We start from the raw sequence: 16,372 nt of genomic DNA, 5'->3' as shown, positions 1-16,372 counted from the left end.
TGCTGGGGATGTGCCCGCAACCAAGGTACATGTTCTTGACCGGAATCGAACTCAGGACCCTTCGGTCCATAGGCTGATGCTCTACCCACTGAGCCAAACCGGTTTCAGCATGACATGACTGATTCTGAATAACTTTGGTACCTAATTGAAGGGTACTAAGACATATTTTTACATCCACATACTTTATAAGAGGCTATAGCTGGCTATTTTTCATGAATTCCAGTGCAATTGGAGGTTACAGAGATTAACAATTTCCTTAAACATGGAGAAAAGGCCAAAGTACACTCTGTACTATTAAGAAAATCTAGTTACTTGTTGACTATAAACATATTCATACCTCAAAGAGGTTCAGCCATGAACTTGAAAATGAATCACGTTTATAAACTACAGCCTTATAGGAACACTGGCAACTTCTGAGAATCCTTTAGAAAATGCCTAGAAATTCATAGGACTTAAGTAACAAAATATTAAGTGCATGAGAGTCATGAAGGCTCCTTTTCAGAGAAGCACATAGCCCTCATCCTGAGATCAACCCGTGAGCTGTGCCTGACATCCAGTAAACACGCAATAAATGTTTGGGTAGTAAACCTACTGGCCTCTTCAGATTCCAGCACACTACTCCTGACCTCCGGTTTCAGGTCTCATCTCTTGCTTGTTTCTTGGTGTCTAGCTGAACTCTAAACCTCTATCCCTGTCCAACCCCTTGAACTCTGTGCCATCTGCCTGGGCCCCCCTGCCAACTGGTGCCAGCCAAGCCTTGCCTGCGTTGGGCCTGATGCCCCTAGTCTCACTTTGTTTTGTCCTCAAGGCTTTCATGCTAATGCATATTCCACTTCAGCAGCAGCTGCAGGCCCAGCTGTGTTTTGGTCTCTGGAGCTGTTCTAGCTGCCAGCCCAGCTTCTATCTCCTCCCCACCCCTCCTCTGATAGCTACCCGCCCAGGGAGGCATACATGCTTTCAGTTACTACGCCTGAATGTTTAGCTTCAAACTAATGATAGCGTATTTGGAAAATTAGTTCCAAATTGGAAGTCCATTTTTAAGGCGATCAGTTGACTCCATGGTCAGAAACATATAAACAGAGATGCTTCCTATTTCTGTCCGTTGAATTAATCTTAGAGTAAAAACAAGATTGAGCTCTTCCTTCGTTCAGCCTCTGCTCCAGCCCCCTGCTCAGTGTCTGCCTATATCGTATATAATAAGAAGGATAGGATTTAGCACTTACATAAGTTGAGAAGATATTTGACATCAATAAATACCATAAAGCCTTAAATTCTTTTTGGAAAAAGACAGGATATAAATAAATATGTTCATAGTAACGTATTCATTAAACACTCTTGAGACATGTCTATGGAAAAACCCTAGGAGTCTATGGTTAGATCTAAAGAATTGCCATCTCTAAAGAATTGCCATCTCCTGAACAAATATAGCATCCCTCCTCTCCTCCTACCCACTGCCAGCCTCAATTCAGGAGTCCTCATCACCTCACCTACTTTTAAAAAGTCTTTTCATTAGTCTCCTGGCATTCACTCCTTTTTTTTTTTTTAAAGGTCAGAGATTGTGTCATATTTATTTTTATGTATTTATAAGTGGCTCTATTGAGATAGAATCCACAAACCAAACAATTTACCATTTGAAGTATACAGTCATTTTTTTTTACTATATCCACATAGCTGTGCAACCACAATCTAATTATAGACCATTCATCTCCCTATTAAAGAAACCCTGTACCTATTAGCAGCTACTCTTCTGCCCCATCCACCCACCTGGAGTCCCAGGCAACTGATAATCTACTTTCTATCTCTATAGATTTGCCTGTTCTGGGCATTTCATATAAATGGGGTCATACAATATGTCATCTTTTATTTTTTTGATTTAAAAAATATATATTTTATTGATTTTTTTACAGAGAGGAAGAGAGAGGGATAGAGAGTTAGAAACATCGATGCGAGAGAATCATTGATCAGCTGCCTCTTGCACACCCCTACTGGGGATGTGCCCATAACCAAGGTACATGCCCTTGATCGGAATCGAACCCGGGACCTTTCAGTCCGCAGGCTGACGCTCTATCCACTGAGCCAAACCAGTTTCAGCTATGTCATTTATATATGGATTCTTTCATTCAACATAACGTTTTCAGGAAACATCTGCGTTGGAATGTGTATCATTTCTTTCTATGGCAAATAGTTTTCTGTTGTATGGATATGTCACATTTTATTCATCCATTGATGAACTTTTGGGATGTTGCCACCATTGGGCTATTATGAACAATGCCACTATACACATTTGTGTACAAGTTTTTGTGTGAATATATGTCCTCATGTCTCTTGAGTAGAGTTGTTGTGTCACATACTAACTCTATGTTTAACACTTTGCCCACAGGGTACACTATAAACCCTTAGATCATTTCTGACCATGCAACCTTATGGCTAATTCTTTCTCCCCTGTGCCACTTGTGTAAGGTGTGACTGTGCTTCCATTGCCTGTGTACAAGAGCGTCCCTCCCCCATGGGCTGTGGGGCTTGTGAGGGGCAGGGACTGCGTATAACTTTGTCCATTCCCAGCTCTGACAATGCCTGTTACATAGGGCATGTCCAGTGAGTGAATAGACCACTTAATATTCAAGTCTTTAAAAATCTCAAACCAATTAAGTCTCACTGTCTCCCATTACCCCATCTATTCCTACATTTGACAAATTTTGAAGTTTCAAGTGGTGCTTAACCTAATTACCTCCTCCTGCAATTTAATTTCCTCTTGGCTCTGTTCTCTGCCATCCGTATTCCCCCTACAAAGCCCTCCAGATGAAGTCACCTCTCAGAATCGTATCTCACATACCGAAGAGAGCTCTGCAAGGTTGGGAGGGTCCATTCCCTCCCTTCCCGCCCACAGAAACACCCAGGGGCTGGGGACAGAAGGAGAGCCAAGTAGGATTCAGGTAAGCATTTCCATGATGGAGTCCCTCTTGTTGGTGTTCACCCCCCTCCCACCTCAGCTCCTGGAGGTCCTATAAAGAGCATAAAGTCATCTGGCCAAAAGGCTCAGCGGACCTTTCCCACGGAAGAACACGCCCGTATCGCTCTGTGGATGGAGACCTCCGATCGGCAGCCTTTGTGGAAACAGATGGAGCGAGAGGAAAGATGCCTCACAGGCCCTGTCTACTGCTTACAGTCAGGATCATCTCAGCGCTGCCATCCATCTGCTCCCTTCCCTGCGTAAATCAGAGAAAGGCTGTCTGCTCTACAGAGACATTTACAGCGAAAAGGAAATGAGGGTGGGTCGTCATCTATTTACAAGTGGGTTATGTCTAAACGTTCATCTGTAAGTCACTGAGAAGACACAGAAACAATGGGATCTGTGCGGGGACATCCAGCCCAGCCCACAGAAACCCCTCCAGCCCACTTTGTGCCCGTGGTAGGGCATGTATTGTCCTCTGTACATCAACCCAAGCCTTACTGTGAAATCCATTGTTATCACTTCAAATTAGAGACAGCCCCTCCCCCACAGGACAGGTGGCAGACTAGGGACTGGGGACTGTAAGCCAATGGCTCCTCAGGACACAGGCTCCGGACCGGAGGGATGGACGCGCAGGGGAGGAAGGAAGAAAGCAGAGGTGACAGCTGGGGACAGGGCCCCAGAGGAAGGAGCACAGCAGGATTGTAAGGGAGTGCACAGCCCCCTGGGTTGTAAGTCTTCACTTTATTTCCGAACCAAGAGTTTCTGTAGGGTAGGGATAGAGGGATGGGCAGGCGTTGACACTTCGGCCACCAGTGTGTCTCCAGGCCTGCAGGGGGAGGGGAAATTCAGGGAAGGTGGATAACTGAGGTGGGAACAAGATATTCCCTTTTCCCTTCCCTCCTATCCTTTTCCTTCCCCTAATCTAGCGATGGTGGGACTGGCATGCACACTGGCGGGAGGGGAATGGGGATTCTCCGCAGACCAAAGTGAAAAGAAGAAAGGGATGGAAAAGAATAGCCTCAAATTCTGGCAACGAGGAAGGAGATGGCCCGTCACGCTGTGTTTGTTTGCTTGTAAATTATAAATTGTCACAATGAGAATCATTTTACTTGTAGGGTCATGTGGCATTTGAGAGAATAAATCCATTTGCCCAACATTTCAACATTAAAGCTCAAACAAACAGTAGAGATAGGGTTACCAGATGGGGTTTGGGGCAACAATGTCATTTCTTTGATTCATGACTACAGAAAAGAGGTCATCACGTTTGGGGTTTCATTCAAAGTAACTCTAACCATGGACTCCAGATTTAGGATGTTGCCACAGCATTCCCATTCACGAGTAAAATCAGTGCAGGTGAGCTCTTTTAAACGGCTGGATTGCGCGTGATGCTTGAAACTAGGCTGTGAGAAGAGATTACTGATTTGTAGAGAAATGGAAGTAGACAAGGTGATCAATAGGTTTCAAATTATCCTTTAAAAAGTGGTTGCACACTTCCGCTTCCATTCCGGGGATATAATCATCTTGAACACGCATCTCTTACAACAGAGATGGGCAGGTTATTTTCAAATGCAAGACTTTTTTTTTAACCTAATGGAGAGCTGGGGTCACAGAACAAACTGCTGTCCCTAAACCTGCGAACAACGGGAACCTGCAGGGAGAGGAGAGGCAGGAACAGATGCCCTGGACACTGGTAAGAAGAGATAAACCAAATGATGAAGGCCAAGTGCCGGCTGGCAGGACAGGAAGCCCCTTGGGCTCCAAACAGTAGAGGAATCCGGACTCTGGGGCAGGCTCTTTCTCCAGGAACCTCGCTGGGTACCTCAGAGAAATTAGTGTCCATGCAGTGTCAGCCCCGGCGAGGGAACAGCAGCCATGTGGGAGGAGGCAAGACTCCCACCAAGCCTTTCTCCGCTCTCTCCCCCTAGGGAACAAAAGCCTTATTGGTGGGGAAAGGGCAACAGACATTGCCACCCTCAGAGAACTGGTGAAAACTCCTTGGGCTGGGGGAAAGGAGGAGTCAAAAAGCCTTATTGCTGGGAGTGGGACACGAGAACACCCCAAGACCCAGTGACATGGTGTCTGTTTAGGACTGAGAATTAATCAGAGATGAGATGACCCCAAATGGGAAAGCTTGCTATGAACGCTGTGCAGTTAATGAATTAAAATACCTACTGTGGCCGAAACGGGTTTGGCTCAGTGGATAGAGCTTCGGCCTGCGGAATGGGGGGTCCTGGGTTCGATTCCGATCAAGGGCCCGTACCTTGGTTTCGGGCACATCCCCAGTGGGGGGTGTGAAGAAGGCAGCTGATCGATGCTTCTTTCTCATCGATGTTTCTCTCTCTCTCTCTCTCTCTCTCTCTCTCTCTCTCTCTCTCTCTCTCTCTCTCTCTCTCTCTCTCCTTCCTCTCCGTAAAAAATCAATAAGATATATTTTAAAAAATACCTACTATGTGCCAATTACTACTGTTGGAAGCTGTCCATAAAGGCTGACTGGAGGTAAATGAAGAACCGTAAACCTAGATGGGAAGTACCCTCGAGTGCAATATACTACTTTAAGAAGAAGGAGGGAGAACTTCCTGCGGGAGGAAGAATGAGGACAGATTTCTGAGAGGGAGGTCTTACAGAAGGCCCAACACCGGGGGGGTAGAGAACCCTAGCTTTTCCAGCAAAGGAACTGCACAGGGAAGCAGGACTGTCCGGGCACACAAAAGAGAGTAAGCCTTCAGTGGCAGCAGGGGGAGGGCAGGGAGGAGCAGTAGGAAGTGAAGCTGAGAAGATAGGTTGGGATCAGAAGGTGGAAGCCTTCCAGGACTGCCTACACCGTGGATTTAGATAAAATCCCAATCCAGGAAAGTGGTCTATTTGGGAGGACATAACAGAAACGGAAACCTTGCTTCCTCTCTTAAGGAACAGACAAGCTCACCCACCAGCTAGCTCCCTCAGGGGTCTCAACTAGCGAGTTTGAGTTCAATATTCTCTCCCGACTCTTTCAACTCCCTGCCTCTTCCCATCCATGACGGTGAGAAGACACTCGTCGGTGCAGTTCAAAGATTTCCGTGGTAAAGGCTCCTGGACCCGCACCCCTTCCCTCGGGGAGCGAACCACCACTTGTCTTCTGCGGCTTCTTTCTGCGTCTCTTTCTGCTGGTTTCCCCCGGGATCCTGTGTTTTTCCTTCTCTTCCTACCAAACCTCTTCCCAAGAAAATGTATACAACTCACCAGGGTAGGTCTTTCTCCCAAAGGTGTTTACACATCTGGATGTGTTTTTAAAAGGGTTTTCCACGTCATCCGGGACTAGAGCAGCATGTGTGCTGGGTCAGAGACCATGAGAGTGGAGGGGGGTGGAGGTGGGGGTGAGAGGAGCTAAGATCTGAAGTTCTAGCATCCTGGCTCTGGCCCTCTCCGGTTGAATGACCCTGAGGATGTTAACCTTTTGTGTTTCGGATTCCATACTGACAAAAGGAAGATAATGAGAGTGCCTACCTCACTCGGAAGGGGGAGTCAGTAAAGTGGTGTTTGTGCAATGTCAGAAACAGTGCCCGGTGCAGACAGGAGGTGAGCGAGAAAACGCTGCCCCCGTCTCTGATCCGTGGGGCCTGCAATTGTTTGAGCGTCTGAGCACCACAGCAGGTGAGAGGGGAGGAGGGCTCTTTGGGACTCAAGAGCTGAGCTCACTGCCTTCGGAGGAGAAAGGACCTGCCACCTCCAGATGCAGACAAACCCTGTGAGCCCTGCTCTTGTCCAGCTCAGGTTCCCTGTGAGCTGTATTCCTAGTGACTCCTGGGTCCTGCTGGCTAAGGTGGTCTCCGCCCTAACCCCACACCACCACCTGTTGGAAGCCGCCCATTGCTTTCACTAGCAGAGAGGGGTGGACCAGGAACCCGGAAAAATGATTAACCTTGAAGGCTCTGAAAGGTCAGAGCCAAGCACCTATCTAGTTGAGATAAAGGGAGCTGAAGCAAGTTCCACTTTTAAGTCTTACATAAATCCTTACTGATGGGCTGTTTTTGGAATTGCCTGCCTACGGGCTATGGGTGTATCCGCAATCTGAATAAATGGAATAGCAAGGCCAGAGTGTGGTGGAGTCCTTCTTCTTGAGCTGGGCTCCCACGTGGCCCCCAATATTCCCAAATTAAATTTTCTAGTCTCTTTCATTTGTGTGCGGCCTCCTCCAAAGCCCGAACCCTAAACCTGAACCCTGAACAACATGGGACATGGGGGAGGGGGGGAGAGAGAGACGCTCACAACCACCCTATTCTTAAGTCAGCTGGCTTTCTGGTACCCCACCCCTGCTGCCAACCCGTTCCCCACCTCACTCCCTCTCCAGAAATCCCCTCCCATCCTTTGAGACTGGCTCAGGTCCCACCTCCCCAACATCTTCTTTGACCACTTGCTTGCATCCAGCCACCAATTCTGAAGCCCAGGCAGTTCCCCCAACTGAGCCCTCAATCACTCAGCATTCTGTCTCCCTGTGAAGGTGATCCGGTCCTTCAGGGGCGAGGCCTGGCTTTACCCTCCTTTCCCAGCCCCCAACCAGCCTGGGCGGCTCTGCACACACAGCAGGTGCCCCATCCAGCGTGTTGATGAGGCCTTGGTGCAGGACCTCACCTGCCATCCCAGCAGAGGACAAACGAGGGGTCTGCTTAAAAACTCCGGGTCCTTTCTGCAAACACCACTTCCTCCCCACACGGCAGAGCAGGCTGAAGGTGAGCAGCCGCAGCCACGCCATCAGGGCAGCACCATTCCTGCGGAGGTGGCCTTCCCTGCCTATCTCTCCCACCCCTCCCACTGCTATTTATGGGCGTGAGCCCCAATTCGGGGGGTGTGCGCCCCAGTTCAGGCTCTCTCCATCGGGCCTTTGCTCCCCTCTCCCGCTGAAGCCAAGCTCCTTTGTCTTGGACAACCCAGAGCAGCACAAGCGCCCTCTTGCAGCTCATTCTTCATAGAACCCAAAGGCATGCAGAACAGTGAGTCCTCAATTAAAAAAAAAAAAAAACTCCCCTGAGAACAAAGCGGCATTGAATGAGTACAATAAAAGTACTAACCCCAAAATCATCATAAAACCAAGTCTGAATTGCCGGCTCCTGCCGTTTTGTAACAAAACACTCTGTACACACAAGATGTACATAAAAAATGGGCTCCATTCATCCCAGCCCAGGGAGGGTCCACAGAACTGATGCTCAACACAGGCGTCAGCACCACACGTGAACCTTCTAGTTCTATCTCCTCTCTCTTTCCCTCTCCCTCCTGTCTTCTCAACCAGGGAGGTAGGACCTTGATAGCAGGGCTCAATGCAAAATGAAAAGGTAGGGTCCCTTGTCCAAAAATGATGGAGAATTCTTTTTACTCACTGGAGGGCTGGGATCCTGCCACTGGCAGAAATCCAAAGCTGGGAAACTCTCCTCTCAGCATCACCACTGGATGAATTCGCAGGACAAAGTGTAGCATTAAACCATTTATTTGCATGAAAGTCTCTCTGGTTTCGGAATAACTTGCATTTCTCTCTCCTTAGAGGAGCTCAAAGCATCAGAAACAAATGAGATTTGTGGGAGGAAGCGGGAGAGAGGGGACAGGCAGGGTGAGGTGGGATAGAGCGGCGGGGAGAAGTGACAGAGGAACCTAGTCGCAGGCCAGCCTGCGCAAAACTTAGCAGCAAACCAGCGTGGTGGGTCAGTGCACAGTGACGTGAGGGTGCTCAGAAGGGCGTGCTGAGTCCTAACGCCCTCACTTCCCGTGGAGACACTGGCTGAGAACCGAGGCCCAAAGCGGGACCTGAAGTTCTGTCAGCTGGCCTCCCCTCACCATGTTCTCTTCCACACACAGGCAAGGCCCACCCACGGCGCAGAATCCTGCCCTCCTGCATTTCTGCACGGAGATCCCCAGAGGCCCAGAAACGCACCTGAATGTCTGCCTAACCATTTCTACCTCAAGGCACAAAGTTGCTGACGAAGAAGTGTATCACAGAAGGCACACTGAGGAATGGACCTATATTCCCTGTCCACACAGTCCAGGTACCTGGTTCTCCAAGCATCCAGGACCTGCAAGTAGATTTGACTTGTCTAAAAAAAAAAAAATGTAGCCACGTGGTCACAGGGTGTCCCTTCGAGGTCATGATGAGACTTAAACAAGGGGAGTCAAACACTCGGTATCTTCACGCCTTTGCCTTCGCTCCCCAGGAAGCACCAAGGCCTGGCTGTAGAGCACAGGAGGTCGGGATTGCTGTGCAGACAGCGACTAAGGGTTTACAGCTATTTCCATGTCCCTTTGGTTTACAACACATCAGAGGGTGCCCTCAAAACCTTCGGCTTCTTGGGATTCGTGGCTTGGCTCCCTCTCGCCCCCAAATCAAGTCGTCTAGCCTCTGTCAGCCCTCTCTTGCCACCACTAACCCTGAGAAAACTGCAGGAGGGTGAGCTGCAGAGGCTGGTGACAGAAGAGCAACCCCGTGGAGACAGACGTTAGAAATGCCTCTCACAGGATTCCCATGACCAGCTGTTTGGATTATAAAAGAGGAATCATGTAGAAAGCTAACTGTTTTATGGGATGACATCAAATGTATGTTTAAAACATAAAATGAAAGCCAAAAGTTCTGCCATGCAGAGTCTGTGTACCCCACACTGAAGGAATAACTAAACCACAAGCACAGAGAAGGAGTTTCTGTTGACTGGAGGAGATAAACAGTCAGGCTCCTAGGGCACAGGATCACGTTTTTCTACGTTAGCTTCGTTTTCCAGATGGTTGCAAAAAAAATTCATGCGAGAATCCAACATAAAAATCAGTGCCAAAGAAACATCTGGGGAAAGGGAAAAGGAGGCAGATGTTGTTCCCTATGTGTTTTAGAGATCCATAAGAATTAAAGCAATCCTATATAATAAAAGGCTAATATGCAAATCAACCTAATGAAGGAACAACTATGACGCACATTGACCACCAGGGGGCAGATGTTCAACACAGGAGCTACCCCCTGGTGGTCAGTGTGCTCCTACAGGGAGAGTGCCGCTCAGCCCAGAAACCGGGCTCACGGCTGGCAAGTGCAGCAGCGGTGGCAGGAGCCTCTCCTATCTCTGAGGCAGTGCTAAGGACCCCTCGGGGGATGTCCGACTGCTGGCTTAGGCCCATTCCCCACAAGGCTTAGGGGAACACCCTCCCTCCCAAGTGCACCGGGCCTCTAGTATACATAATAAATTAGACAGTCACCAAGGAGGTATTCTCCTGCTGCAGGCTTCACAGAATTGTAGAAAGTGGCCACAGTGAGACAGGACTATAAATCGTCTACTTGAATTCCTCCTTTTATGGAGGAAGAACCCACTGGGTAGGTGGGGCATCCTCAGTCAGCCAGCAGAGTGGGCAGCAGAGCACCCCTCAGGGATGGCACCTTGGCAAAGCCAAGAAGAAAAGAAGTTAAAGCAACGCTCTGTATTTTGCAGAAAGCTGGGTCTGGGCAGGGCCTTGGAAGACACCCAAGTCCAGATGAGGAGACCGAGTCTCAGGGAGCTTAAGGGTGTTGGTCAAAGTCACACAGTTTCCCACGCTCATGACATCATGCTACCTGCCTCACCACTGGCTTTACGTTTTTATGTGACTATTATCATCTGGGAGCATCCCAGGGGCTTTTATTATTATTTCTTTAAACACAAACAATCCCCATGTTCACTGTATTAGTTCAGGGGTCAGTAAATCAGTGGCCTTCGTTTAAAGCTCTGAGAGTCTGGAACATCCCCCTGGTAACCTAAAATTTTCCCATGGACTTCTAAATCACTCCAGCTTTTGGACTATGAACCACTCCCCAAACACAAACTCAGTTTCTCTAAGGTTATGTTTAGAAACCCAAATAAGGTACATTGAAGATATACTTCACCCTTGTAAGGTCCTATCCCTTGCTCTAACTCGTGAAAGAAAACAGACTTCATATCAGACCCTTTCCATTCCCTTCTTCCTCCGTGACTAGGTGCAGATCAGAGAATCGTGATTCAGGATTAGAAAGGCCCTCTAAAGTCAGTCAGTCCAACTGCCTCTCTGAGTTACACCCGCCTCACCTCGGAGCCATCCATCCATGCTTGTGGTCCCAGGAGTCCCACTTTGTTCTAAACATCACTATGAGACCGAGACTGGTTTGGCTCAGTGGATAGAGCATTGGCCTGCGGACTGACGGGTCCTGGGTTTGATTCCGGTCAAGGGCATGTATCTTGGTTGCGGGCACATCCCTAGTGGGGGGTGTGCAGGAGGCCGCTGATCGATGTTTCTCTCTCATTGATGTTTTTAACTCTCTGTCTCTCTCCCTTCCTCTCTGTAAAAAAATCAATAAAAATATTTTAAAAATAAAATAAAACATCACTATGTGGAAAGCACTCCTCCGCTGAATTTACCTCCACCCCCCTGTACCTTCCTCTGACTAGCGGGTGTCTTTTACCAGGCCCCGTTTGCTGAGAACATAAAAGATGGCCTCCACAATCTTCTGTGACAAGAATGGAAACATGACATAAACTGCTTCTTATGACAGTCAAACATGTATCAATACAGGGGTGGGCTAAAGGAGGTCACAGATGGAAAACAAAACAATAAGATTAATAAATAGTAATACAAGAATAAACTCTGTGTTTCACTTACAACTGCAGACCTGCCTTTACCCGCCCCCGTATATTTAAAGAACTTGAGCCCATTTTCTCGTCCTATGAAAACAGCTGACTAGACTTTCACCAAATGTGGAGTGATCTGCTTTGAAACGCAGGCTATGTGCTGCATGTGAAACCAATGTCACGCAGCTATGATTACGGTGCCTCTGAGAGAAAGTCAGGCGTATCTCAGGGCAAAGAAACTCAGGATCAGAGGCCTACGTCACTGCCGATCAAGAACAAGAGTCCTTGTGTATTAAGCTGCTGTATCAGAAAAGCAGACGGAGATTTCAAATATAAATGCAGATTAAAGATCGGAAGGACAAACGTTCCAAATTATAGGCGCTGATGTATAATCAAGTTCTTTTGAAATGGCTTTGTACGTAGGCAGCTTCTGTAGCATACTCCAGTGGCAACCAGGATTCATTTTTCAAGGATATTTAATGATTTCCCTGGAGATCAGCTAGTAAGATAATATATGTGGAAATGTTTCATAAACTCTAAAACTATAAAATCTGATGCTGCATCATCATGATATTTCTATCTCTGAGTGTTCACCGTGAACATATACTTGCTGTCAAAAGTGCTAGGCATTTTTAACACCATATACAAGTGAATAAAAAACAAACAAACAAACAAAAAACCCCAACCCTGACACCAAAAGCTTGGTCTTGTAAAAGATTTCTTTACCTGGCTCTAGGTGTATGAAAAATGATACTATGGCAAAATTGCATGAATTTATGGTTTATATATAAAGTTGAAAAAAAATCCTAAGACAGGAAAATGCCCAAAGAAAACAGGCATAAATAACAGTGGAAGGGTTTTTGCTACAACTTAACAGAGTCTACCTTGCCATGCAGGCTGAGAGATGGTGGCTCAGAACCAAGCAGGGAGTGAAGTAATGTGGGCCCAGAGACAGGTCTGGGAAGCTGTAATGAACTCTATCGTGAAACAGGGGAAAGAGCTGGATGCCCTTGAAGGTACTTCCTCTCCCAAATTATTAGTTGACTAGAGGCCCTGTGCATGAAATTGGGCTCAGCCTGCACCTTCTCCAATCCAGGACCCCTCAGGAGGTGTCCGACTGTTGGTTTAGGCCTGATCCCTCTCACAATCTGGAATGCTGGCTCCTAACCACTCGCCTGCCTTCCTGCCTGATCGCCTCCTAACTGCCTCTGCCTGCCAGCCTGATCAACCCCTAACTGCCCTCCCCTGCCGGCCTGATCACCCCCTAACTGCTCCCCAACCATCCTCCCCTGATGACTTGATTGCCCCTAACTGCCCTTTCCTGCCAGCCTGATCGCCCCTAACTGCTCTCCCCTGCCAGCCTGATCATCCCTAACTCTCTCCCCTGCCAGCCTGATTGCCCCTAACCACCTCTGCCTCTACCCCTGCCACTGTGGCTTTGTCTGGATGTCCGGAAGATGCCCAGTCTAATTGGAATATTACCCTTTTATTAGTATAGATGTTGAACCACTGACAATAGGAAAATTGATAGGGAAGATGATACTAACGAGTCTTCCAAGAAACTAGACAGGCTGCTTTCTTGTGAAGTTGGACACAATCAACCACAAATTAATACTAGCTTGTTCTGTGCCTATTAAAAAAAAAAAAAAGAAAAGGCTCACTCATTCATCTCACTATATTCCATGTGTTCCTTAGGGCCCATCTATACAATATAACCTGATGGTTAAGAGCATGGCTCAACAAGACTTCCCAGATTCAAATCCTGGCTCTGTCACCTGCTAACTGAGTAGCAACCTTAGGTAATTTACTTCATTTGAACCTCCATTCCCTTATTCACTAATGGAGTCATTACGAGGAAAAGGTGAATTAATAAGTAAAAAGTCCCCGGAACAGGGCCTGGCCGATGTAAGTGCCATATGGCACGTTACCACCTTTCTGTTCTTGGCATCACAGCCAGTCCCCATCTCCAGGAGAGAAGCACTCGTGAGAAGAGATCAATTAAAACTGCCTCTCATACTCCGCTGGGGTTTCAAAGTTTTAAAGTTTTATGTTTACATTTTGTTTTACGTGTTTCTCTTCTTCCTTTTTTTTTTAAATGAAAGCAAGAAGTTCTACTTTCTTCTGCCAAAGAACAATGAATCTATCCACTCAAAGATTGTGGTTTCCATGAGAAATTAAGTGGAAACAGATGTTTCTGAAAAATAAAAACCATACTATATAGCACTGGTGTTGCTCACATAAAACTTTCCACCAGCCATCCCCAGCCAGCTGCCAGCCCCCCACAGCTGTGACCCCACCCCTCCCCGCCCCCAGATGCCTGGGCTCAGACACCTCTTCTGCTTTCTACCCAAATCCACAGCGTGCCAACCTTCGATGAAATCTGAGGCCGTGTAAGGATGCTGGTTTGGGCTGTTATCTGCGGGGCTGTTGAGGGTCTCCAAGGCCGATTCGATGGCCTCCACCAACTCATCCCGCTTGTCCTTCCTCACGGGTTTCTCCTCAGGGTGGCGGGTCAGGCCCATCTCCAACTGGTACACCTTCTGCAGGGTGAAACTGTCGAAAGGCACTGCGGCGTACTCGGTGGCCAGCTTGACCCCGGTGTGCACCTCCGCCTTGTCCACCTGCGAGTGCAGGAACGCCAGCAGGTCGGCCTGGGTTTTCTCGGGAGCGCCCGGCTCAGGGCCCAGGCCCACGGCATCGCTGGCCTGGTACTGCGCATTCCGGAGCTGCTCGCTCCTCTCCTGCAGCTCCTCCTTGAGCTGTGCGATCTGCCTCTTGAGGCTGCTGATGTAGTTGCGGTGCTGCTCCTCCCACTCCTGCAGGGCGGCCTGGTACCCTTCCTTGCCTGTGGGGCCGTTGGCCCTGGGCAGCCCCAGCTGCTCCTCGTTGCCTTTGGGAGTGCAGGCCAACATGTAGAGGACGGAGACGGCACAGCAGAGAAGCACGAGCAAAACCACCACCCGAGAGATCCACGCAAGCAGCCCTCGGCGAACCATCGTCATTCAGGAATCAGCCATGCGTCCAGAACTGGCGACATCCCAGAACCTCAGGGCCCCATGGAAGGGCTTGCCCTGGACTAGACCACGGGAAGCATGCGTTTGGGGCCCCCTGAGCTGCCTTCATCCATTTCTTTCTACAACACGTCTTGTCTCTCGAAGTCAAGCATCCCGTGGAGCACGTTTTCTCCTTCTACAGGATGGTCTTCCAGGCAGAAGCAACGAGTTAGCTGAAACCTCCAAATGTTCACACTCAGACCCATCCTAGCCTTCCAAATGTGCAGCAGGTGACAACAGGGGACCTAGGGAGAGATCAAATGACAAAACACTTCATCAAGATAAGAACACTCTTATGTTCACGATGCCAATCAATGTTCAATAGACCGCCCATGAGGTTTACAGGAAAATGCTTATAACAGGTGATTAAATATTGTTAGATGTTTGGAAATCATAATGCAAAGATGCATCTGCAGAGCAATGCATATAAATAATAAAGGATACCAAAAAAAAAAAGATTGGAAAGAAATATGGCGAAAATTGAAATCTCTCTGGATGGAAATATTAATGGTGATTTTTCTGTTTCTCTACACTTTTCTGTATCTTGTGAACTTTCCACAGTGGCACCTATTATTTTGGTGGTTAAAAGGGGGAAAGCAAATTTTAATGACATTTAAAATTGAAGGCAGGGACTTCTCTGGCCAGGTGAGCCCAGGCTGCAAAAGGTGAGGCGTGCATGGGCTCACGCTGGTGCACTCATACAGGACAGGCTCCAAGCTGGCTCACAGGGTCTTCAAGCTTATGATCAGGAGACAGGGAAGTTCAAATACACAAATAATAAATGTGGATGATAATATATTCGGAAGGAGTCAGGGGACAGAGGTTCTAGCGAACTCTCCAATTCTCCTGTGGACGGGAGATGGTGAGTTTCCCACAGAAAAGGATGGGGCTGGGAGAAGAACAGAGACCAGATATACTGTCTTCTCGGGACTCAAATCCCAGGCATGTCTCCACTCCAGCCTCCAGGAGGAATTCTGTGTCCTGACTCTCATCAGAAATATCCAGACAGACCATAGGGTTTTTTCCATTTGACTATATGCTCTGCCCCTCAACTCCAAATGCCTATAACATGTGAGTCAGCCTGACTTGCCATTCCCATTTCCCCAAGCATCCCTCCTTTTCCTCCACCCATCACGGTCATCACTACAACACTGCTTCTTCTGCGTTCTCCCCCAGTACCTATCTGAGCCAGAAAAAAAAAAATGATAAATGGAAAATAGATCCAATAACATTTATTGTTTAGAGAAATTTTTGTAAGATCTTCCTAGATGCATCTTTTTTTGTCACTTCTCTTAAAAACAAGTTCCCTGGGGGTAACATGCCCTGCCCTTTTTATAAAAATTTGACATTTTCAATAAGCCACAAATGAAAATACGAATTATTCTTTTAAAAATATATTTTATTGATTTCAGAGAGGAAGGGAGAGGGAGCGAGAGATAGAAACATCAATAAAGAGAATCATTGATCGGCTGCGTCCTACACGCCCCCTACTGTGAATCAAGCGGGCAACCCTGGTATGTGTCCTTTGGGAATCAAACTGTGACCTCCTGGTTCATAGGTCAATGCTCAACCGCTGAGCCACACTGGCCAGGCAATAAGTAAATTTTCTTTACATAGTTTTCACCCAACCCAGAAATCCAGGTGTTGGGCCCATAATCATATAATCATCTCATTTACCGGCAGTCTGTCCCATTTCCTGGAAGGAGGGCTCCAGGGAATTAGAAACTTCAGGTCTCTGGGAGAAGAGAGTGATGTTTCTTCTTGCATTCTCTCTATGCTGATAATATAGT

General features: G+C 47.7%; 1 protein-coding gene across 5 annotated transcripts in view; it reads right to left on the bottom strand.

Moving 5' to 3' along the window:
* CSGALNACT1 (chondroitin sulfate N-acetylgalactosaminyltransferase 1) overlaps positions 1-16,372 on the bottom strand; it is a 300,150-nt gene that overhangs the window by 64,126 nt on the left and 219,652 nt on the right. For all 5 annotated transcript variants that reach the window (XM_084879843.1, XM_084879844.1, XM_084879842.1 and 2 more), the window contains one exon: positions 13,898-14,827. In XM_084879843.1, the coding sequence (XP_084735969.1) occupies positions 13,898-14,531 (634 nt within the window). In that variant the 5' untranslated portion in view covers positions 14,532-14,827. The remainder of the gene's footprint in view (positions 1-13,897; positions 14,828-16,372) is intronic.

The sequence above is a fragment of the Pipistrellus hanaki genome (genome assembly GCF_964339955.1).
Source record: "Pipistrellus hanaki genome assembly, chromosome: 3".
NCBI lineage: Eukaryota > Metazoa > Chordata > Mammalia > Chiroptera > Vespertilionidae > Pipistrellus > Pipistrellus hanaki.
This window is presented reverse-complemented; position numbering and strand designations above follow the sequence as displayed.